At 38.6% G+C, this 24,273-nt stretch overlaps 1 protein-coding gene across 2 annotated transcripts in view; it reads right to left on the bottom strand.

The window, feature by feature from the left end:
- MRC1 (mannose receptor C-type 1) overlaps positions 1 to 24,273 on the bottom strand; it is a 146,936-nt gene that overhangs the window by 61,791 nt on the left and 60,872 nt on the right. For both annotated transcript variants that reach the window (XM_007196406.3, XM_007196407.3), the window contains 3 exons: positions 15,113 to 15,514; positions 11,344 to 11,517; positions 7,196 to 7,360 (listed from right to left, as the gene is read on the bottom strand). In XM_007196406.3, the coding sequence (XP_007196468.2) occupies positions 7,196 to 7,360; positions 11,344 to 11,517; positions 15,113 to 15,514 (741 nt within the window). The remainder of the gene's footprint in view (positions 1 to 7,195; positions 7,361 to 11,343; positions 11,518 to 15,112; positions 15,515 to 24,273) is intronic.

Here is a 24,273-nt window from a genome sequence, read left to right on the forward strand (position 1 = left end):
ACTCTAATTAGGTACCGCCATCTCCATTGTACAGATTAGGAATTTGACACCCAAAGAGTTTAGATGTCATATGCAGAGTTGAAATTTAAACCTAGGTTCTTTTGGGGATTTAATTCCCCGACCAGGGACCAAACCCACGCCCCTGCATCGGAAGCACGGAGTCTTAACCACTGGACCGCCAGGGAAGTCCCTAAACCTGGGTTCTTATGACATCAAATCCCAGACCCTTTAGTTCTGATGCAACCAACTAAGCTATCCAAATTCACCAAAAGTTCCCCCAATTTTTCATTAGCTGATATAGACACACATTCATGTCACAAATTCAGATGAAAGGGGATTACAGTGACTCGATGCCCCAGAATCATATCTCACATTTTTTGCTCCCCAATCCCATAAAAGCACAGATCACATTCTTGGAGAAATGTGACCTGAATGCTGTTAGTTTATTCAGCATCTGGCAGAAAGGCACTGACAAAGGGAGAACCCACTTGAGGAGATTGACTAGGCTGATATTGATTAGGTAGGTTGATGCTTAATGAACTGAACTGAATCCAATACTGGAATTATTTACTGAAAAGTAAACCCTATTGTGTAATTTCTTTCAATAAAGTAATAAAAACGGGATGAAATTAACTACTAGCATGTAAAAAGTCAGTGAAAATTAATTCAGATTCACTTATCTTTATCAAGTGTTCTAGAAAAAAAAGTCTGAGTTAGTACAGCTCTTGCCCTTAGGTACTTTATACACCTTGAGAGGTATCTCGTCCAGTGCCTTCATTTTACAGATGAAGACAATGAGGACAGAGAAGTTAAGAAACTTGTGGAGAGTAAAACAGAGGATTAGTAAATTAGGACTTGCACCCAGGGTTCACTTTGGTGTTTCCAGTGAATTCAACCCTTGTTTAAATTAAATCTGCCTGTGAGTTACTATTATGGATATAATACACTTTCCAGATAAGTTTAGATGTTAGAGCACCTTTAAGTAAAGAACCATGAACTAAAAAGATATTTCTGATAAATGTCATCCCTCCCCAAACAATAGCCCATGGCAGAATTCACTCTGGTTACCTGTGAAGACTCAGCATTTGGTTCTCCAAAGTTGGAATTTTACCAAAAAATAAAATACTTATTACAAGCTATGTCAAGGAAATGACATTATCAAAAGGGAAAATCTTAATATTTCTTTAGTCTTAAATCTCTGCAATGAGCATCATCGACTACAACTGCATTCATTAAAAAGAAAATACTGATAATGAAGTGATAGAAATTCATTCATAGTAAATCAATTTTATAGTTATTCATCTCATTGATGGTTTCACTTTAGTTTATTAATTATTTTACATAGTTATTAAAACTCTTTTGAGTACTAAACTATTACTTATGTCTCTTTAGGGTAAATTAAAGAAACCAACAAAAACTGCCATCTCACCTCATTCATGTAAATAGATAACTTATAAGGTGTCAGGAGGAGATGCCTGTGTACTAGTCTGTACCTTAGAAATGTCATTCTGGGATCAGTGTCATGTTGATACTATATTTTATGTTAATAGTTATTCTATTAAATACCACTGAACATTGATTTTTTCATAAATTATTTTTCTTACTGAAATATAGTTGACATACAACATTACATTAGTTTCAGGTATACTACATAGCGATCTGACATTGCATACATTATGAAATGATCTCCACAATGTCTAGTAACCATCTGTGCCCATACAAAGTTATTACAATATAATTGACCATATTCCTTATGCTGTGTATTATATCCCCATGACTTTGTTATATAACTGGAAGGTGGTACCTCTTAATCCTCTAACTATTTCACCTACTCCCCAACCCGCCCTCCCTTCTGGCAGCCACCCATTTGTTCTCTGTATCTATGCATCTGTTTTCATTTTGTTTTGTTTTCTAGATTCCATACATAAGTGAGATCAAGAGGTATTCATTTGTCTCTGACTTATTTCACTTAGCATAATACCTTCTAGAGTCAACTATGTTGTCACAAATGGCAAAATTTCATTTTTTTCTGGTTGAGTAATATTCCATTGTGTGTATGTATATATATACCACATCTTCTTTATCCATTTGTCTATCAATGGACACTTATGTTGTATCCATATCTTGGCTATTGTAAATAATGCTGCAATGAACACTGGAATGCATATGTCTTTTTGAATTAGTGTTTTTGGTTTTTTTCAGGTAAATAATCAGAAGTAAAATTGCTGGATCACATGGTAGCTCTACTTCTAAATTTTTGAGGACCCTCCATACGGTTCTCCATAGTGGCTGCACCAGTTCACATCCCCACTGACAGCACAAGAGGGTTCTCTTTTCTCCACATCTTTGCCAACACTTGTTATTTGTTCTCTTTTTGATAATAGCCACTCTAACCGGTGTGAAGTGGTATCTCACAGTGGTTGTGATTTGCATTTCCCTGATGATTAATGATGTTGAGCATCTTTTCATGTGTATGTTTTCTTTGAGAAAATGTCTCTTCAAGTTTTTTTGGTTTTTCTCAGGCTTTGGGGGTCTATTTTTGATGTTGGGTTGTATGAGTTCCTTGTATATGTTGGATATAGCTATTCCTCAAAATCAAATATTCTGGTATGTTTTAAAACTTATAATAAAATATGCATATCTAAGTTTTCAAAACTATGAAGTTTTGAACAGAACTGTAGGAATAAATAAATTAGATTTTTGCCTGAGATTGCTTAATTAAATTACTATGTTTGGCATGATGAGAAAAGATGATCACTCTTTAAGGAAATTGTCCTTTGAGACTCTCCTTATCTACTATAGGTACTCCTAGGCTTGTTTTGAAGAATTAAATTAAGTAATACTTCTTAAAACAGGGCCTAATAATACACAGTATATGCCCAATAAATGTAAGCTATTGCTATTATTAATATTATTATTATTGTTATTACTCCATGTTGAATTCAGGTTGGCAAAAAAGTGTGATTTACAAACAAATTTCAAGCTTTGTGTTAAATATATCACTTAAAGCTGATGAGTGTCGTCCACAATTTTTTCTCTAATGTGTTTGTAATTTTATAAAGAAGATGACCAAATTTTTTTAGTATTATTACACAAAGCATCAATTCCACATGCTAAACTTTTTAATGTTGTAATTTTCCTGCATGTATCGTCTGAAACACCTTATACCTACTTTTGAACTTAGTTGTAATAGAAGACGTATTACTGTCCAATAGTACACTGTATTGTTCTTTTCTATACTGTGGTCCAATTTGTTCTCCACCCAGCACCATATGGAAACTGGCAAAAACAATCAAAGTAACTAGCCAATTTCACTTCCTATATCTTATTTCAGTTCTATAAATCCTAATCCTGCACATATGTAGTTATAAATCTGATTCAGGAACTGAGGATTCAATAGGGTGCCCCAATATTTTTGAGGGTAGAAGAAGAGATGATGAAATGACTCTGGGTGATATAAGAATTGGCCGCTGGGTAGAAGCCATTAACCCAGCAGATAATGTGAAATCAGATTGCCAGTTTAGAATAAATTTACTGGAGCAAGGAGCTGTTGACATCTAAATTAAAGGTTCTCTTTAGTGCTTTGGGGGCCACCAGATCCTTGCTTATTTTTAAGTGAGACCCAGGCAGAGCGTAATGGAAAGACAGTGCTGAATTCCAATTCAGTTATTTTCTGAACATGCGGCATTAGGCACAATTCCTAACTTCTCCCTCCTAATCTGTTATCTATAAAGTGGGGACAATATTACTCATTTACAAGGTTGGTGTCAGCTTTAGAAATAAAGCTCAGTGTCTGACACACAACAGCTGTTTAATATATAACAGCTAATTTGATCTCAGAGTCATAAGAGGCTTATACCTTTTTGAAAAATGAAATTTACTACTCAAAATTCTCACATAAAAGAAATCATATTTTAAAAGGGTAACTATGTGTGGTTTTTAAAAAACGTTAGCGCTCTATTTTCCAGAATGGAGTAGATGACAATCCTTCACTCACACCAGGATTTTCTAGTCTTCCCCAATATACGCCAATAAATCCCAAATGTCATGAATATCTTCCCTCTAGAAAACAAAAGTCTGGTTTATTTTTTAAATTCCCCGTCAGACTTTTTTTGTCCCCTAATGCATGACATTTTTGACTTAAAGAAAAGCAGGAAATATTACAAATCTCATTCGAGAAGTCATTCCTACCCGGATTTCAGTTAAAATTTGCTGACTGAAATTCCGGAGGCTTGGATAAGATTCAAATAAGTATCTGAGGTGAACTCAGCCTCCCAATCTCTTAGGGCTTGTTTGCGCTCCTGGGGACACAGTAATAGCCCTTGCTGATTAGAGAAGCATTTCCTGCAGCCAGAAGCCTGATAGCGGAGCCAGGAATGAGGAAGTGAGTGGAGGGCCCAGAGATGCTGTCCTGCTCACATAGCCCCTTTCCCCTAGCAACTGGGGAAGAGTTCACAAGTAACCTGTGCTCTGTCCCTTGGCTTCCAGAAAGCCAGAAAACAAGCAAAACTCAGAAGAGTCAAGATAACACAACTCGCAAACAGATTCCTTAAAAAAAAAAAAAAAGCCAAGTGAAACCATTTCAACTCTTGAGTTTTCTCTAACCCGTGCAAGCCAGCACAAATCACACCAGGATTGTCTCAACTCATTCTCTCTCTTCCTTAATCACCTACATAAATTTTGTCTTATCTCTGTCTCTGTTTTCCTCTTTTTCTCCTTATTTTTACACATGGCTGCAAATATTGGTCCCTCTGTACTTTGCCCCAATACTGCATACAAAGGCCCCAAGGACCAACACAAAACAGAATCACTGGGCAGATGGAGACATAATCCCATCTCTGAGTTCACGAATGCCCATAGTGAAGTTGTATTGCTTTTCTATTGTCAATCTCTTTAATGATGGCTGAAAGAAAATGGTGGCTTGCGGCCTATACTGAAAGCAGAAAATTTTTGAATGTTATACTTGGTACAAGAAAGATTTCATTACAGTGGAGCTAGTATTCATGATGTAGTCCTCAGAAATGGCCTAGAAGTAGAAAAATCTTTCTTACCTAATAACGCTTTGTGTATTTCACAAGGTGGTGCTAAAAAAAATTCATCTTACATTTTTTTCTGCCCAAAATAGAATGCAATCAACATCTTCAAATTCAATGAAAAAATAATAACTTGTAGGAGAAGTGTGTTCCAATTGATGGAGAGGGTCATCTGAAAAGAGCTGGAGAAAGGGAATCCCAGGTGATGAGACAAGGCTGGGGGCGGCTCTGTCCCTGGTACCAGTTCACACACACTCTCCCACTGCAGCATAGCAGCCTCGGGTAATCGCCTCCCAGGTCCCCCGGCTTCACAGAGCTGGGGCCCAGGCAGTCAGGCTCCTGAGTCTATGCTCCGTACTCCCGGGCTCTGCTGTCCGCTGTCCAGGCAGGTGCAATCTGTAGGCATTGCTGATACAGCAGGTACTGTACACAGTGCTTTGCCAAGTGTGGTCCCCATCCACTTGCCCTAGAATCACCTGGAAACTTGATAACATGCAGATTCCAGGACCCCACATCATACCTACTGATCTACAGTCTCTGGGGTTTGCACCCAGGCAGCTTCGCTTTAACAAAGTTCCCTGGTGATTGATAAGCAACTTCACACTTAAGAACCACTGTCTTCTCGCCATGAACTGACCACGGGTCCAAACGTGAGGCTGAATTTCTAAATAATGGTTTTTCTTGTGTTGCATCCTCATTTGTCAGTCAGCAAACATTCTTTGAGGCTGTCTTCCCGGAAGGTTCTGTGTGAATCTCGTTAGGGGTGGGGAGGACATACATATTCACAAGACAGTCCTCACTTTCAGCCATCTGCCCTCAAATCCACTCTCCACACAGCCTTCAATTTGCTTTTCTCATGGCACTTAACTGTAATTTGTATTTATTTGCTCGTTTTCTTGTCTATGTGTTTTCCCCACTGGACTTTAAGCTCCACGTGGACAGGACACGGCAGGCTTTGGTCACTGCTGTGTCCCCAGGAGCTAGCACGATGCCTCACACAGAGAAACCACCCATCTTGTAGAATGAATGAATGAATGAATAAAAAATGAATGTATTCACAGTCTTGTAGGGGAAGTGGGACATATGTAAGTAACCACTGTAAAAGTGGTAAACAAATAAGAGAAAGGCAGATGGAAAGAGAGAAGACTGCATTTCAACTGTATAAAATGTGGGGAATTCCAGGTACAAGAAATGCCACAGGGACAGATGTGGAGGAGAGAAAGTATGAGACATAGATGAGGAACCCAAAAGTTTTCTTTTGTCAAGACTGTGAAATGCACAAAGGGGAAGAGCAGTCAGTGGACAGGTGAGAGCCCTTGCATGTCAGGCAAAGGTGTGCTGTTAATTATTTGATAGGAAGTGAGAAGCCACTAAGAGTCTTGGAACATGGTGGTCACTGGATCAGAGATACTTTCAGCTAGTAGCAGGGTCGGGGTGAACTGCAGGGAGGGATTAGAGCAGGGAACTGAGGATGCTCTTTCTCCCACACTCGTTTCTGGTCTTGATCTCTCTGTTCCTCAAGTGTGGACTGCAGAAGCTAAAACAGACCCTCTCATCTCAAGCAAACATTAGCTCTTTTCATCGTCACAGCCTTATAAGAACAAATGCTAAAAAAACAAACATTGTAGAAAGAGTTATCAATAAGACCTGAAAACCATTAGAGTCTAGGGATTTGAAAGACAGGAGGCAAAAGGACAGCCCTTCACTTGTCCCTGTTTGTGGCGGCAGCTCTTCAGTTTATCACGTTAAATTCTCCCATGCTCATGGAAAACCAATGACTTCAAGCTAGACCTAGAATATTTGTCTTGTGTCCAAGAATGGCATCGCTAATTGATTGTAGCATCTTCTACTCTGAGTCCAAATAACTCCTCCGAATCATTCTCGGCACAAGTTCTAGACACTGACACAACTGATAAAAGAAAGTTGGCTCATGAGGTGAAACCTATTCGCCATCCCAGGTGTCTTTTTCAGGATGCACATTTGGCAAACCCTCTGCACCATCTGTCTAGGACTGAGTCTATCATGATGTTAGATAGAGTTAGATAGATTAGCTAGATAGATAATTCTATCTAGAATTATTCGTGGTGTATGCTTTTAAGTTAAACTATACAGAAATAAAATAATCATGATTTCACAACTTTGTTTTCTTTTCACATCTTTACCTGTCAGGTATGTCTGCTCATGTATCTCTGTGACACTCAGGAGTTCAGCATTCTGTTGTTGGCAGCTCTTCCTCGCCTGATGCCAAGTTAAGGCAGATTTGGAATTTATCTGGTAGGAAATGCTGGTCAACGGATCTTTATTCCATAAGCTTTCACTGCCCTCAACTGTAAAAGAAGTCAAAAGGAATTGACTACATTATGCATAGAAAGAATGTTCAGTGAACAATATGTTTAAAACAATCTTGGTAGCATTATTGCCTAAAGCATTATCTTTTCCTTTTTTTCTTTCTTTTAATCCGTTTTAAAGTGACTATGAGATTTTCTTTACTCCTGAAATGAAGAGGGGGCGTTTTCAAGGCTCAACCGCATTCCATCTCCTTCATGTGCCTCCAGAAAGACAGGGACTCACCATCTCTATTTTTCCATTAGGACATTTGAGATCTGATGAGTTGGGCAGGGAGGCAAATACATAGACTAAGAATAGAGATGCCAGCCCAACTTCCTTAATCTAGAAAAACAATAATAAAGGGAGAAGAGAAAATAAATATGTCTTCTCTCAGCAATGGATATTTCACCTGCACATTCTAGTTTGGTCTTTTTAGACCAAAGACACAGGCATTAGAGGGGAAGGTCATAGATTCCACAGACAGACTGACCAGGACCTGCCTCCAGACTCTGTCACTCACTGGTGATTCAACCTTAGTTAAATTGTTAATCACCTCTGGAGTCTCATGTTCTTATTTCTAGCATGTATTAAACATAGGTAGCTCCTGGCAATAGCTGATTGTTAGTTTTTCTTCCCTCAGAGTAAAACACTTTTTAATTTAAATTTTTTTTAAATTTTTAAAATTTTTACCTTATTTTTTCCTTTGCTATTTTATGATTCCCAATATACTCTATAAACTTGGCTATAGTCTATGAAAGGCCAATAATATAGATGGATAAATATTATTGATTGCATTTTACACATAAGATGTGTGAGAAATGAGTCAACAAATGAAATATTTTTGTGTGCTTCATGATATAAAAACTTCTCTTTTGTCTTTTTAATAATATAAAATTCTACTTACAAGTCATAATCCTTTCATTTATTTATAAGGAAGAAAAGAGATTACGTAAATTCTCAAATTTTCTGAGGAGTATTCAACTTGCTACCAAATTGGACAGTTGTCCGTGTGTATAGAGCCTACACCATATATATGCATACAGCCAACATTATATATACACATACAGCCCACACTTTATATATGCATGTAATTGTGATTCTTTGTATATGACAAGGAAGTGACCTTTTTCATATACTTACCACACACTATGATATGAAATTTGTGGTTCATGAAACACCAAAGAGGAAGAAAAATATATCAACATTTCATCTGGGCAACAGCATAGACATTTCTAAGATGTTTTTTTTTTTTTTTTTTTTTTCCTAAGATGTTTTAACTATAAAATTATTATATATTCACATAAAAAATATATTTGAATTAGTAATGTTAAATTTAAATTACCACAATCTGAGGTCTTACTAGTTTAATGTGCAAATGGATTCTTCACCATGTAAGTGAGATCACCCAAATGAGACTGGTTTGAGGTTTATTTGAAGACGGAGCTATTTTAAATAAATAGTTTTAGAAATTTGGAGGTTTTGCTTGTAGTGTGGCAGAAAGTGTGAGATATAAAAGAAGGAGGGGATGATTTTCTCATCCAGAAATGAAGGAAAGGGCTACAAATGACCAAAGAAAGAAATGCAATTTGATGCTTCTCTTCATTTAAAGAAAGTATATTTTGCATTTTAAATCAAGGAATTAAGACCTATTTCTCAATGCATGCATAGGTTTGCTGACTCTATATCTCCCCAAATTGTTCAAATTCCCATAGTAAACCAGTAAAACTGACGCTGAAAGCTAAAATTGCAAGCTATGGGGAATTGAGAGAAAGGAGTCTTTTCCTTTTCCTGTTCTCCTGATACTTGAAAATAAATGTCTAAATAGAAGGAAAACATTACAATAAACAATACAAAGCACAATGAGGAGCATATACTAAGTGTCACTAGGTCAATAGCTGGGACCTCATCTTCCTGTATTGAATCTGCTAGTTTAAGGCTAACATAAAATAAAGTGTCCTTTTGAAAAAAACACAAAGCAAAGACAATGAAAGAGTTTGGGAAACTGCAAAGCCCTTCAAGAAAGGCATGGAATGTATAAAATGTGCTTTAAAATTGTAATGCATATTGAAATCAAAAGTGTTTTAAATTTCCAGTTATTTTACTTTTACAATTAACTGGGCCAAATATATAATTTGCTTTGGAAGACATAAATTGGAACCAATGAGACTGAAAGCTTATTCTAGAGCCTACCCAGTTTATCCCTAAAACACATGTCTAGCCAAGGTGTTGGGTTTTTTTATGATTAGTGGCTGGCCATTTGTCCTCCATTTAACGATTCATTAAATCGTACATGCAGCCAACAACGTCCCTGTCAACACCATGTAAGTGCAGGATGTTATAGCTGGACCCATGAGATCTGTAGCCCCAAGACACTGCATGATAACGGATTTAGAAAATACCATTCCTAGAAAGTCCAGAGGAAGGTGTGCCTCAATCACTGAAAAACGAGTCTTGCTTTATCTTATGAGGAAAAAGTTCAGTTTTGTTTTCAGACAAAAAGCCTTCTAATATAGAGATCAGACATCAATCAACCTTTCATGGGAATCAAACCTTTAAAAGTTGTTATGAAACAGAAATGCATTTACCTCACCCAAGAATGGGAGAGCGGTTCCACCATGAACACAGGAAGACTGAGTTTTTGTGGGTATTCACCCAGAACTGAGGGACTGGACCCAGAGGGGACTTACAATAATCTATGGGGCTGAGAAATCAAATCAATTTTTAGTAAGATGTTTAGGGATTAAAAATCAAAAGAGATAAATAAGCACAATTCTTGGAATTCTGTCTTTAACTTGACAAACTAAGATATGTTTGTAAATTGGACTGTTTTTTACAATAACGCTTGGAATACCGTGATGGTATGTGGATGTGTGATCCTGAAAGTTTAGTGGGGTAAGCAGCACTATTGCAATGCAGGTGGTCTCACAATCAGCCCAGACTGTATCTGAGGCTCTGCCCCAGCGCCCGCCCCTTGGCAGCACAGCAGGAAACAGGAGCCCTGATCCACAGAGGCTGAAGTAGCAAGAGGTTGGGGGTAAGAAGTTCAGGGGAAGAAAAGGAAGGCAGGTGCTGGCAGCAAGAGGAGGATGTGGGGTGATGGGGAGAGGGAAGCGAAGAACTCTTCCTTCTCTGTTTTCTTCAGCCCTCTCCGTGCCTTCCAACACGAATGCCCTCCTCCACCCCACCCAAAAAACCTGCTGCCCTGCTTCTTTATAAATTCTTGAGCATGGAAAGGACACCAAGAATTTTTATGGCCCCCTCACTTCAATACAATGCAATGTCACTTATTTTGCATCATTGCAATAAGACTTACATTTTCATTTTAAAACCCCTTCAAGCATAGACATAACTCACTTCCATTGAAGCTATGTTAAATTAAATAATACTCTTCTTAAACTTAATTTAAGAAGTGTAGCATTACTATCATTTTCACAGTGAGGAACCCTTTTCATTACATTGGCACAAAATTCAGGAGCCACTCACATCTCTCTCTCTCTCTCTCTCTCTCTCTCTCTCTCGCTCTCGCTCTCTCCATCAAAACCAATGCTGTGGCATTGCTTAATTTCTGTTTTTGATCTATAGTTTAATAAAGGTAGATCATTGGGGGGGTTGGAAAATGGGATGCCCACCTGTGGCATTAAGTATATATTGCATCATATAATTTGCCCTAAAGTCTTAGGAAATAACTGCCAGTAACAGTGGAATTTGAGGAGAAGTAGTAGTTAGTGAAAATAAAGGGGTCATTTGATGCAGCCTAGGGCTGAGAGTCAGAAGATCTGTGTTCTTGTCTTCAGCCAGTATGGATCACTCCCTCCATTATAAAATGGGGACAATGACATCTGTAGAGGGTTGTGGTGGAGTATGATGAGAGGGTAAATGAGAAATCACTTGGAGGAAGAAACGTTCTCGATTAACACAAAGTCTTATCACTAGGTTGCCATACTAGACGTGCCAAAATTGTCTTGCTGATCAAGTTACTTACATTTCAACGGACAATATCCAAAGAGCCGATCCACGTCATAATCTGTAGTGGTTGCACACCAGAGCCATCCGTCTGATCGCCCAGCAGTTGTGCAATCCGCATACCACTTGTTTTCGAACTTGAATGGAAACGCACAGGTTGCCCCGTTGGCATTGCCCAGGAGCGTGTACATGGCTAGAAGAGACACATTGACTTGTGCTTAGAATGGATGTGAATCTCCTGAACGATTACTCTCCAATCAGAAGGTTACTGCAAGGATCGGTCTTACGCTTCTGATCACACCTCTTACACTAACACAGGGAATTCCTTTGTATTTCCCTTCTCTGGCAACCCCTGTCTTTTGCTGGATACATGTGTCCTCGGGAAAAACTCTAGCACCACTTCTGTTCTGCTGTCTTTTGCAATAGATTTTCCTCTTTGCTCTCATGAGCCAAAAGCAGTCAGCTCTACGGACAACAACCTTGACTTCTGCATTTCCTCCAAATAGAGAAAAGGCCATCCTTCCCCTTGGTTGGAATCAGAGAATTACTGAATCTCTAGATTGAAAAATAACCTTATAGCTGTGTAACCCAAACACACAGTCAAAACTTCAATCCCCTCCAACCACTCCTGTCAAGCCCGACTCCACTTGAGTCCCTCAACAATGGCTATGAGAAAGGGTAGGAACTTTAGCATAAATCTCTAATTCACATCATAGAAAGAAATCACTTAAAACCCTTAGATACTATCTGTAATCAGTATTTGTCTTTTTTTAAAAAAATGAGTCCAAACAGATCAAAATGTGAAGCTCTAGGTTCACCTAGAAAGGAAAGTTGAGACAAATATAGAATTGTGGACTTCCCTGGTGGCGCAATGGTTAAGAATCCACCTGCCAATGCAGGAGACATGGGTTCGAGCACTGGTCCGGGAAGATCCCACATGCCGTGGAGCAACTAAGCCCATGTGCCACAACTACTGAGCCTGCGAGCCACAACTACTGAAGCCCTCGCGCCTAGAGCGTGTGCTCCGCAACAAGGGAAGCCACCACAATGAGAAGCCTGTGCACCGCAACAGGCAAGAGCACCCCCGCTCGCCGCAACTAGAGAAAGCCCGCACGCAGCAATAAAGACCCAACGCAGCCCAAATAAATTAATTAATTAATTTAAAAAGAAATAGAGAGAATCGTTATGGATCACAGTTTGGCTTAAGTCAAAAGGAAGCTCATATCTCCATTGACAACCAAACTGCTCAAGTAGCTAAATGCTCCAGTATGTTCAGTCTACCTTTGTAGGGATGCCTCTTTGGGAGATAATAATCCTCTATATTGAAATATTCAGTCTCTTGAGACAAGTTTATATTCAGAATTTTTTCTAGGTAGGAATACTCTTTTCCTAATTAAGTTTCATAGATTCTATGACTTTAAAAAGTTCTTTAAAGACAGCTTGAAAGTCATTAAGATAATATAACACTTGTAAAACACATAGCACAGCACCTAACATATGTAAAGAGCACACTTACCTCCTTTCTTTTTCCTTTGCTTGTACTTATTTTGTCCACCTTAAAAGCTAGGTTTATTCTCAGTTCCCTCAAAATGACTCTTTTGCCAATTGCCTAGCTGTTAGTAACTTTAAAATGTGATTCTAGCTTTTGTTGCACTAAGTTACAGGACTAGTTTTCCGAATCATAGATTGTATAAAGAACATGCTGGATTTGTAATAATTACACCATTGTTCCTTCATATGGAGAAAACGTGATAAGACCACCTAGGGCTAGTGGTACTGTTCATTCAGCTAGCCAAGGAATTCTCAGTGCTCGATTTACAGATGTCAGTCAGAAATGGCTTTTTAAGAACTAACTTGATTTATTAAACAAAGCACTGATGAGGCCAATTTGACTAACAAATCATGTCACTGCACTCAATTGACTCTTCCTCTTGTGGGCCACACTTCCAGACAATCCTCAGATCCGTCCAAGTCTACAAAATCTGAGTTGATCACTCAAAATTAAATCCTTGGCCTCAGACAGTTTTCTTCCCCAAGTTTTCTTTAGAGAGACAAAGACTCTGCATACATCCTCTCTGCATTGTCTTTACTTCTAATGCATAGTTCAATGAATCAATTCCAAGATCACTCTGAAGGGCTAGATCTCCTAGCAGGAATATCTTAAGTATTGGGAGAGAGTTAGGGAGTATGCAAAGTGTGGTCAATGGACCATCTGCAGCCAACCGCACAGTATTGATAAGAATAATTCAATAGATCCCTAGGCCCTTCCCCCAATATGCTAATTTAGAATCTAGGTGAGGGGGGACCTTGGGATCTGTATTTTTAACAAGCTCTCCAGATGATTATTAAGCATATTAAAGTTTGAGAACCACTATCCTAAATCCTATGCATATTTTTCTCAAAGCAAACAGAAGACCAGAAAGTAGGGGCAGGGGGTGGAGAGAGGACTACAGAACTTCAGCGATATCTTTTAAAATAAAATGAGAATTCTGATCTCTTAGCACCAAACTTCCTTGTGTTGGATTCCTCAATTAGAACTATTGTCCCACCTGTGGAATTGGACTCAGTCAAGTTTGGTTCACCCTTGTCCTGCCCTATAATTTTCCGACAAGTTTCTCCTGAAATGCTGTGCTACTTAGGTTGCCTCTTAGGTAATTTCTAAACCTACATTATGTTCAATAAAAGCCTTGGGATAACTTCTTTCTGAGCCCTCCTTCTCACTCTTCTTCAGTTCCTACTCTCTTCTTCTCTTTATAGAACATAGAAGGAAAATGGAAAGCTGACAAATCATCACCTTGCAAAGAGCTGAACTCCGATGATCTGCGTACCTGCCATAAGCTAAGTTCAACCAACCTTTGCAGCCTCAGTAACAAAGTAATTTTGCAAACAGCTTAATCTCTTGCCCCAAGAGGCAGGCTCTTTCTCTGACCTTGAGGTCGGTTCTAGATAACACTTCACAGAAATCAAGTGTCCAAACCTGGAAAGTGGTTACAACATCATCTGACTCAAGAAGCCTTTGTAAAGGGCTTCAAGTTCTTTTTTTGTTTTTTGTTTTATCTTTTTTCTGTGCAGCCACTAGAGAATGAAATTTGACCAAGATGAGAGAAGACTAGATACTCTTGTTTTATTTAACCTTCAAGAGCTGAAGGAACCAACTACATATACAATTATTTCCTGCCCCACAGGTGCTACCACTTTCTAAAACAGCAGACTAAAGACGCTGAAGGTTAGATTATAAACTAATTCCTTAGCTTTTCTAATTTGCGGATTATTACATAATGTCTCTAAATACCCATAAGGTAACAAATAAATCAGAAACATTTAGAAACCAAAATTGTCAAGATTTCATTTTACACAGTCTGAATTGGTAAAGAATGTTGTTCCACAGGTCATTTGTTTAGAGGTAATGTAAACCAAAGGAAAAGAAACATTTTGTCAAACTCCTTTATCACGGACAGTCATACAATATAAAATGGAAGACACTGGGTCAAAGACTACAGTGAAAAGTCATTTCTAAAAACGGTAACCCACTGTTAAAAAAAAATCTTAGCAAAAGTTACAAGAAATGTCTTCCCATTAATTACAAATAGCTAAAGTATCATTTAGGGCTTTGTACCACATTTACTCATTCACAGAACACAGAATAGTTCCAGACACAAAAGTCATCAATTAATACTTCTAGTACAGACTAAACAAGAATATGCTTATTTTCTTGAATTAGTTTCCAACTAGGAGGATGAGAAAGACTTGACAGAAAGGAAAAAAAAAAAAAATTCCAAGCTTCTTACCTTCATAACCTCTAGCGCACAGATCATCCGTGGTCCCGTAAACTTTCCATCTGCTCCATAAACCTGACCCCTTGTAAAGCATGATGTTCTTTTCTTGTCTGTTGCCGTAGTTAAAAAACAAATCTTCTCCCTTGATTCCCAAAAGCGTGTCGTTTTTGCACTCCCACTTCTGAAATTCACTCTTGGCGTCACAGGCATACAGAGTGACCACAACCCAGTCAGTTTTTGATGGTACCCCTAAGCATAACTTAAAGGCAACACTCATGATCTGCGATTCAGACACCCATCGGAATTTCTGAGCATCGTTGTCTTGGTTGCAAACTGCAGTTTGAACTGCACTGGGAGTTAATGCTTCCACGCAGCGCTTGTGGTCTTCATTGTATATTAAAAATTGCCTAGTGTCTGTTAAAAGAAAAGAAAGAAAGGATGCTTAAGGGGATACATAGGACAGAGACAATATTTTAGGTCAAAAGTTCTCAATGTTTCCATTTCCGGAAAGAACCGTGATCACAGGAAAAGGGTTGAAATTGACTCAGCCTGGGCCAGCTCTGCTCCCTCCGTGGGTCCCTGAAGCTGGAGAGAGACTGGGTTGAGGGGCCTCTTGGGAGCATGTGGCTGGAAATCTTTAAGATGTCCTAGTTCAGACAAGGAACCTTATGAAAAGACTTAAATGCCTTAAATGCACACAAATTGTAGTGGAGTAAATATAAAAGGTACGTAACAGAGGAAGAAATAATACTCATCTGAGAAAAGCAAATTTGGGGATGAATACAATAAGCTATAAAATTAAATACTTGTGTATCCTGGAATAGAATTTTGAAGTCCGACTATCCCTACCCTTTTTGAGATAGATGAAACCTATATACAATGATTCTAACTATAACATTAGGAAGGTTTTTTGTATTTAAAAAAACAACTTTATTTTAGGAAATTTTACATTCATTTAATGTCCAGCAAATTTGTGAGCTAAGTGTCTTCTGGGAAGCTCAGAGGTCTGGGCAACTAGAGAAGTTTTTTTGTTTTCTTTCCCATCCAACAATAGGTAACTTGGGGATCTAGTGTCCTTCGTTTCATTGGCATATTCAACCTAACCTTTGCATAACAAAAAGATACAAAAATGCATTTGATAGTGTTATAATTTGTGAAGTTTGCAGTAAAGGTTGAATAAATGTAGGTTTTATATCATTTAAGGTAGTATTTATGAGAGTAACTTTATAAATAACAGTTTTTTTATACTTGTAATTTGGGGCTGGTACTTTAAATAAGTATGTATAGATAATTTTTGCTTATAGTACATAGCTGCTAGCTGGCAAAACTCAACTTCCTCTTGACAAAAAGAAAAAAGGAATAAAAAGATCTGGTAAGCATATTTTTGTCCTTTAAATCAACATTGAATTCATGTTTCATCATGTAAAGTTTTCTTCTTTTTTGTCTATTTTTTAATAGACAAATGAAAGGAACTGACTCTATTTTTGTGGCACAAATATAAATTAAACACTTTTTGTGAAGTTTGACTAAATTCTTTCTACTTAAGAGGTTCTTTCAAAATGAGCTGGTATAGTATTACAGATGTTTGAGTGTCTGGCTGAATGAGCTTGGTATTTTTTTTACACTTGATTTCAACTTCGATTTATTTTTTTTAATTGATTTTATGGAAGTATAAATTGATTTACAATGTTGTGCTACTTTCTGCTGTGCAGCAAAGTGACTCAGTTATACATATATATACATTCTTTTTCATATTCTTTTCCATGCTGGTTTATCACAGGATATTGAATATGGTTCCCTGTGCTATACAGTAGGACCTTGTTGTTTATCCATCCTATATACAATAGTTTGCATCTGCTAATCCCGATTTCAGTCAGGTCATCCCACTGAAATTATCAAAGTAATCACAGTGCCACTAAGAGAGGCCTTTGCTTCTACAAGCCAAATTCTATCTACTGTCCTCAGCACCCCGTGGGGTTGGCTCCACTTACACTCGGAGATCAGTCTTGGACTATCAACTTCAAGGTCATAATGGATCTTTGCCTCAAAAGAATATGTTCTCCGGCTGTATCTGCTCTTGTCTACACTTGTTAAGAGACCTCTTGCCTCTGTCTTGCCTGGATTCCTAATTCAGTGCTACTTCGAACCTCTGCCTAGATTCCTTGGCTGGGTTCCTCATGTCTGCTGGTTTGATTTCTTGGAATCGGGACTCACTAGAGCCTGAATTCAGAACATCTGCTTCTGCTGGCATCTTTGGAATTGACGCCCGTCAACAGAACATGCAGTGTCGACCCAATCTCCTCCCATCTAACTGAAGGCCTTCCCAAGCTTGATCTTTGTGAGGCAAAATGAGTAACTCTGTGCATTGGTAATAAAATTAAAATGTTAATAATATTTTGTTTTATTCACAGTAAAACCCAGGAAATAAGAAGATAAAATGTTCTTTAGAAACAGTTATAGGATAATTTACCATACACAAATGTAAATCTGCTAATCTAAAAAGGTACTGAACTCTGAAAATGTTACCATAGATATCTGTAGACTCAGCCATATTGCCCTTTACATTTCATTTGTGTTGGCTATTCCACCTGTTATTTTCCTATCTAGACTTACCTTCCACATTTCACAGTTTTTCTCAGTACCATCCCAACAATAAATCTATCTTCCACCTCCTACTTCAGCCATTTGATTTTACTGTTGAGTGGCCAACACTTAGTAACTGTCTAAATTCAGTCAACCAACCGGTTGGTAACCAACCATTTAAGGTAAGGTGCTTGGAAGTCTTATTGCATGAATAGTGTTCCTCTTTCAGAATTTTTATACTTACCTGACTGTTATTTCAGGTACTTAATTTCTGTCTGTAGTTCCATCTTAAGTTCACTCGAAATATGATGGTATTTAATGAGCAAACATCCAACATTCTCTTTTTCGTTAGTGGCACCGTCACCTACCTAGATCCATAAGCCAAAAGCCTAGGAGTCATCTAGATTGCCAGCTTTCCTTCACTTTCTAGGACAAAAGTAGAATCTGTTGGCCCTACCCCAACACATACCATGATGGTTGCTTTTACGTGTCAAATTGGCTAGGACATGGAATGCAAACATTTGGTCAAATACCAGTCTGGATGTTGCTGTGAAGGTTGTTTTGGGAGGTTTTTTTGTTATTTGTTCTTGTTCTAGATAAGGTTAACATTTAAAGCAGTAGACTTTTAGTAAAGCAGATTACAGTCCATAATGTAGGTGGGCCTCATCCAATCAGTTGAAGGCCTTCAGAGGAAACAGACTGAGGTCCCCTCAACAAGAGGAAATTCTATCTCTAGATTGTCTTTGGACCTGAACTGCAGTATCAACTCTTTCTTGAGTTACCAGCCTGCCAGCCTCCACCACTGCACGAGGCAATTCCTTAAAATAAATCTCTCCAAAAAGGTATTGATAGATAGATGACAGATAGATGATAGATGACAGATAGAAAGATGATAGATAGATGATAGATAGATAGATAGATAGATAATAGGTAGATAGATAGATGATAGGTAGAAAGAGAGACACAGAGATACACACACACACACACACACACACTCACACACACACCCTACTGGTTCTGTTTCTCCAGAGAAACTTGACTAATACAAATACCCTAATCCATTCTTTTCTCTTCATCTCCACTGCCACACCCCAGACTAAGCCACAATTCTTCCTCTGATCTTCCTCGCTTTGAAACGGAATCATCAGAGATAATGCCTGATCTCCCAGTTTCCTGGTTGAGATGGGCTTAACATGTCACCTGACTCCAAATTGTAAACCCTACCTAATGTCATGGAATGTTTCTACTTAGCCATATAAAAGAGTCAGATTTCTCTCTGTTTTGCCATCTCTTTAGCAGATCGACCGTGCATATCACAGTCTGCTTGAATAGTTATTCAATAATAAAATTATTTTCTTTTTCTTCTACTTTCAGGGAGAGGTTTTCTAGGGTGGAAGAGATTTTGCTTTTTACCGTATCTCTTCCCAAATTTAAACCCTTCAAGACGACCACTGCACACGTGGGAACAAAACCGTCCAGTCTCCAAGTCACAGCTTACTAGATGGGGCTCGATCCAGCCCTGCTGACCCTCTGCTCTCACCTTCTCCCACCCTTGTTCTCACTTACCACCTTCCAGCCACAAAGTCTTTCTGCTCCTCAAGAACTTTAAGCTCATTTTTACTGTAGAGACTTTGTATTTCAAGCTCCCTCTTCTTGAAATACTCATTAAGGTTCCAACTCAAGTGCCAAATCCTTAGTGAGCTAACAATCCAAATTTTACTCTCTTATTTTCTATATACTATTCATAACCATCTTAAAATATATATTTTAAAATATTTGTTTACTTGTGTTTTGTCTGTGCCCCTACTGGAATGTAAGTTCGCTGAGTAGAAAGACTTATCTTTCCAATCCAGTGCTGTATTCTCTCTTTTTGGAGCATAATAGTCCCTCAATGAATATTAGTTGAATGAATAAAAGAATAGTTATTAACTCTGAAGCATCTCCTGACTGTTAACCCAGTTACATTTTTTTATTTAATAGTTGATTAATGATGACGGCTCTATTTCATATGACTTTTTCCCTTGAAATTTTATTTTTACCAAAGAGTGATTTATAAATGTTTATACTTATAAAAGGAGTACTTGGGGACTTCCCTGGTGCCACAACTAAGGAGCTGGAGAGGCACAACTAAGGAGCCCGCAAGCCGCAACTATGGAGCCCGGAGCAACCAAATAAATAAATAAATAAATAAATTTTTTTTTTTTAAAAAAAGGAGTACTTGGAAATGAAAAGCTTCTATTTCAATACAAACTTATCTCTTCTTGTTTCCTTTATTTATCTTTGACATTAGGAAGCAGTGCAAGTTTGATATTGCCTTTGCCAGACAATACAAGGAAATGTAAAATCATCGCTTTATGATCCTGCATTCATACATTATTCTTCTCCTCAACTAGTCAACATGTAAGTTTGGCTTTTATCCCTGTCTCTGTGCAATGTCTCTGAGTTAAAATGTCATACTTCTTCCTCCGAAAGTGATTCAAGACCTTGACCAACAGACAGCTTGTGGCATTTTTGTCACTATTAACCAGACCAATGTTTCATTTGGATAAACGTTCAATTTTTGTTTTCTATACTAATTATGTTTTTGTAACAGAAGTATTGCAAAGCCGAACAAATGATAACAGATGATACTTACACATCAGAAATGTATTTACAGGATTGAAGAGACCCGCCATCCATCTTAACTCAGTCTTACTAACCTCACATTTATTTTTCAACAAATAGGTGCCAGGCGCCATGCTAGCGACAATGCAAAGACAAACCAGACACAAATTCCCTGCCACAAGGAGCCCACACTTCAAGGGGAGAAATATCGAAGGTCAAAATACATTTAGCAAAGGAGCAAGAAGTTTGCACATCATGCCTCAGGTTAAAAATGGCTGAAACCTAGACATCCAATATCAGAGGTACAAATTTTCTTTTAAGCACATTTTAACCATTTTAAAATGATAACACTGAGCAAGTCATTAAATTTCCAAACTTACTGGCAAAGAATGTTAGGTTACTGAAGGTGACAAGTTAGAAATATTAACTATTATATGCTGTACTTCCTTATATATTTTTAGGCTTTCCCCACCATCAATACATAAAATGCTGACATGAAAGCATAAAAGCTAGTAACTTCTGGAAGAAAGAGAAGCTGGATAAGAGGAGAATAAGTGGGTATTCTGTAGCAGGTGCTACCGGAACCATTTCTTCCTGCCTTTTGCCATTTCAGTGAGCGCCAGCCCCACTTCCCAATGGCATCACCACACCGCTGGGCCCGGGGGCATTTTCTGGCCATCAGAGAACGCTTCACACACTGCGAAGACCCGTAGGGTCAGAGAACGAACGCCTCCTAGGAGTAGCCCTTTACCAGTGACCAATGGCTATAGACGAATTAACAGCCCCAATCTTTGCACCGTGGGCAGGATGATTCTGGGGCGCACATCCTACATTGTCACCCAGGGCGCCTAGCAAGGCTGAGCTACAGCTGTCCACAGGGGTCACTGGCTCCTGGACCCACCATGGACCAGCGGCCTTTCTTCTGGTCTCACGTCTGCACCCTTCAGCTAGTCTTTCCCAGGACTGGCTCCCAAATAAACTACTTCACTCAAATCATTGTCAGAGGTCACCACCTTGAGCCATCCAAACTAAGAATCTATCCATTAGCCCCTATAAGTGAATGTACACCCACAGATGTGTCTCCAAAGAACTGAAATTAAGTTAATAGATAAATATTTATTTTTATAAAGTTATAATGTTTATAAGTTAAAAATAAATATCTATTATGCACCTAGTATATGCAAAAAAAAAAAAGAAACTACAACAAGTGCTGGGGGCAGGGGAGAAAACTAAGGATCACACTATTAGGTTTAGCGATGTTGAACAAAAGGATAAAGGAAAAATTGAGAATGATTTTATTTACCACTTCAATCCTTCATTCATTCATCAAATCTCCAGAGAACCTACTAATTTAAGTCACTGCATTTGGCTATCTGGGGAGGTCCAAGTATGAATCCAATATGGGTTGTGACCTCAAGGAAAGAATAGAGGCTGGGATAAGGAACTCTGCCAACTTCCTGCCTCCCCTCCTAAAGACAGGAGTATCTACACCCTCCCTGGGTTCGTTCACTCCCATCTCAGTAGCTCTCCCCCAGCCTGCTAATCCCTTTACCTGTGTCCTGGATTCCATCCCCTCCTGAGGCTCTACTCACTATCCTTCCCTTTCTCCCCTATATCCTCTACCTCAGAATGCCAGCCTCTCCCCCAATTTCAAGACAAACAAACAAAACCTGTAGGTAAGACGCTGACACTACACAACTTTTTCTTCTTCCACTCATAACCACACTAATTAATCTTTATGTATCATGTCCACCTGATTGCGACATAATCACAGCTCTACTGCTCACTGGCTGTGTGACCTTGGTCAAGTTTCTAAACTACTCTGTGCTGCCTTTTCCCCCCAAAGAATAAGGAGGAAAGCACAGGACCGGCTAGTTGTTGTGAGAATTAAATGAGATCATCTAAATAAAGCGCTGAGAACAGTTCCTGACACAGAAATTGCTTGATACATGTAAGTGTATTCTTATCACTAACTTGGGAAAATCAGTCTTAAAGGCAACGTGAAACGGTCCAGAACAGGATGAAACTGGAGAAACAGAGAACCGTTGCAGCAGCCCAAAGAGAAGGACAGAAGGACAGAGACAATGGAGACCCCCGGAGTTTCCAGGTGATGTGGTGGAGAGAGGTATATTCTTCCGGGTCAGCAAACTTGCAGGCAAATGCTGGTTCCACCATTCACTAGCTCTGTTGCCTTAGTTAATCATTCTAGTCTCAACTCCTGATCTGTAAAATGAGGATAATAATGCTCTCTGATAGAGCTGCTGTGAACTTTCTAAATGAGATAATTTAAGCAAAGCACCCAGCATATCCTTTTGCAGAGAGTAAACCTTCAAATGTTAGTGTCCTCTTTCCCATCTCCAAGTGAAAAGTCTAAACAATTGATACAAAGAGAGGGACTAAGTCCTTCTTTGACATACTGCTGTCTTGAAGCACGTTTTTGTCTTTCCTGATGGACACACTCCAGCTGGTAAATTACACCTACTTCTTAGCCTCAGAGCCAGAAGACCATGGTCAAGAATTAGCTCTGGTCCTTAATGGCTAGCTGACTTCCAAGCCTCAGTTTCCTCCTGTAGTAAAATGTGGATTGTAACACCCACCCAACCCATCTCACTGGGTTGTTCTAAGGATCTGATTAAGGATCTGAAAGCAATTACTTAAAGTGATTAAAGATCTGAAAGGGCTCTGTGACCTTAACTTGGTCTGTAATTAGAAGAATCTGTCCAACAGTGCTTACTTCTCCGTCATTTTCAGTTCTTTTTGAAAGGGCACTTGCCTTCCTATCTCCTTCTACTTTCACTTTTACCCTACCTGATTTCCACTAGTTCCCTCTATGGGCCAATGCAACCATACGGTATTTCCATTCAACAATGCTTGATGGTCGCCAAGAGGCAAGAGGACACTGCCGTTCTCACATCGACATCAGTTTCCCTCTCTCTGCCATGCAGATAACAAACCACTTCAGAAGCTACTTTCCTGTGCAATTCCCCTTGTGATCTGCGATCTCCTGGTTCTCCCTTAGCTGCTCAAGATTCAGTCTCAGACCAGGTTTCAGGATCAGTGTCATCAGTGTAATCTCCAGGTCCCTTTGAAGACAAGGGTCTTTGTCTTAACTGAGGTTGAGTGTATTTGATTCTTTTTTTTTTTTTTGACAGGTTACCTTCTGTATTTTCTTTTTTTAAAACTTATTGAAGTCTAGTTGATTTGCAATGTTGTGCTAATTTCTGCTGCGCACAGTAATTCAGTTATACATATATATATATATATATATATATTCTTTTTCATATTCTTTTCCATTATGGTTTATCACAGGATATTGAATATAGTTCCCTGTGCTAGACAGTAGGACCTTGTTGTTTATCCATCCTCTATATACTAGTTCGCATCTGCTAATCCCAAACTCCCAATCCCTCCCTCCCCCATACCCCCTCCCCCTTGGCAACCACAAGTCTGTTCTCTATGTCTGTGAGTCTGTTTCTGTTTCATAGATAAGTTCATTTGTGTCATATTTTAGATTCCACATATAAGTGCTATCATCTGGTATTAGTCTTTCTCTTTCTGACTTATTTCAAGCGTATTTGATTCTTGAAAGCTCACATTTAACCAGTGGTGACTCTTCCTACCTAGAAATTAGGTCCAACACCCTCAGAAGGCACTGAAATGTCACTCAACAAAGCAATTGTCTTCTTTACCTATATCTGGAATATCCTACATCCACAGATCTTCATATCTGAATTATAGAAAGATCAGAGGTCATTTGGGACAACAACATGAAAAATAGACAACTATAAGAGCAATTGAAAAAAGAAAGATGACAAAAACTTGGTTTTGGTCAACAATGTCAGAAAGTATGTCTTAAATCTGGTATCCAAAACAAGTCATATGTATGAAGGAAGAAATGAGAGACTAGAAATAAAGAAAAGAAAAGAAAGAAAGAGAAAGAAAGGAAGGAAGGGAGAAAGAAAAGAAGAAAAATAGAAATATTATAA

Source organism: Balaenoptera acutorostrata, chromosome 3 (assembly GCF_949987535.1).
Source record: "Balaenoptera acutorostrata chromosome 3, mBalAcu1.1, whole genome shotgun sequence".
Classification (NCBI taxonomy): Eukaryota; Metazoa; Chordata; class Mammalia; order Artiodactyla; family Balaenopteridae; genus Balaenoptera; species Balaenoptera acutorostrata.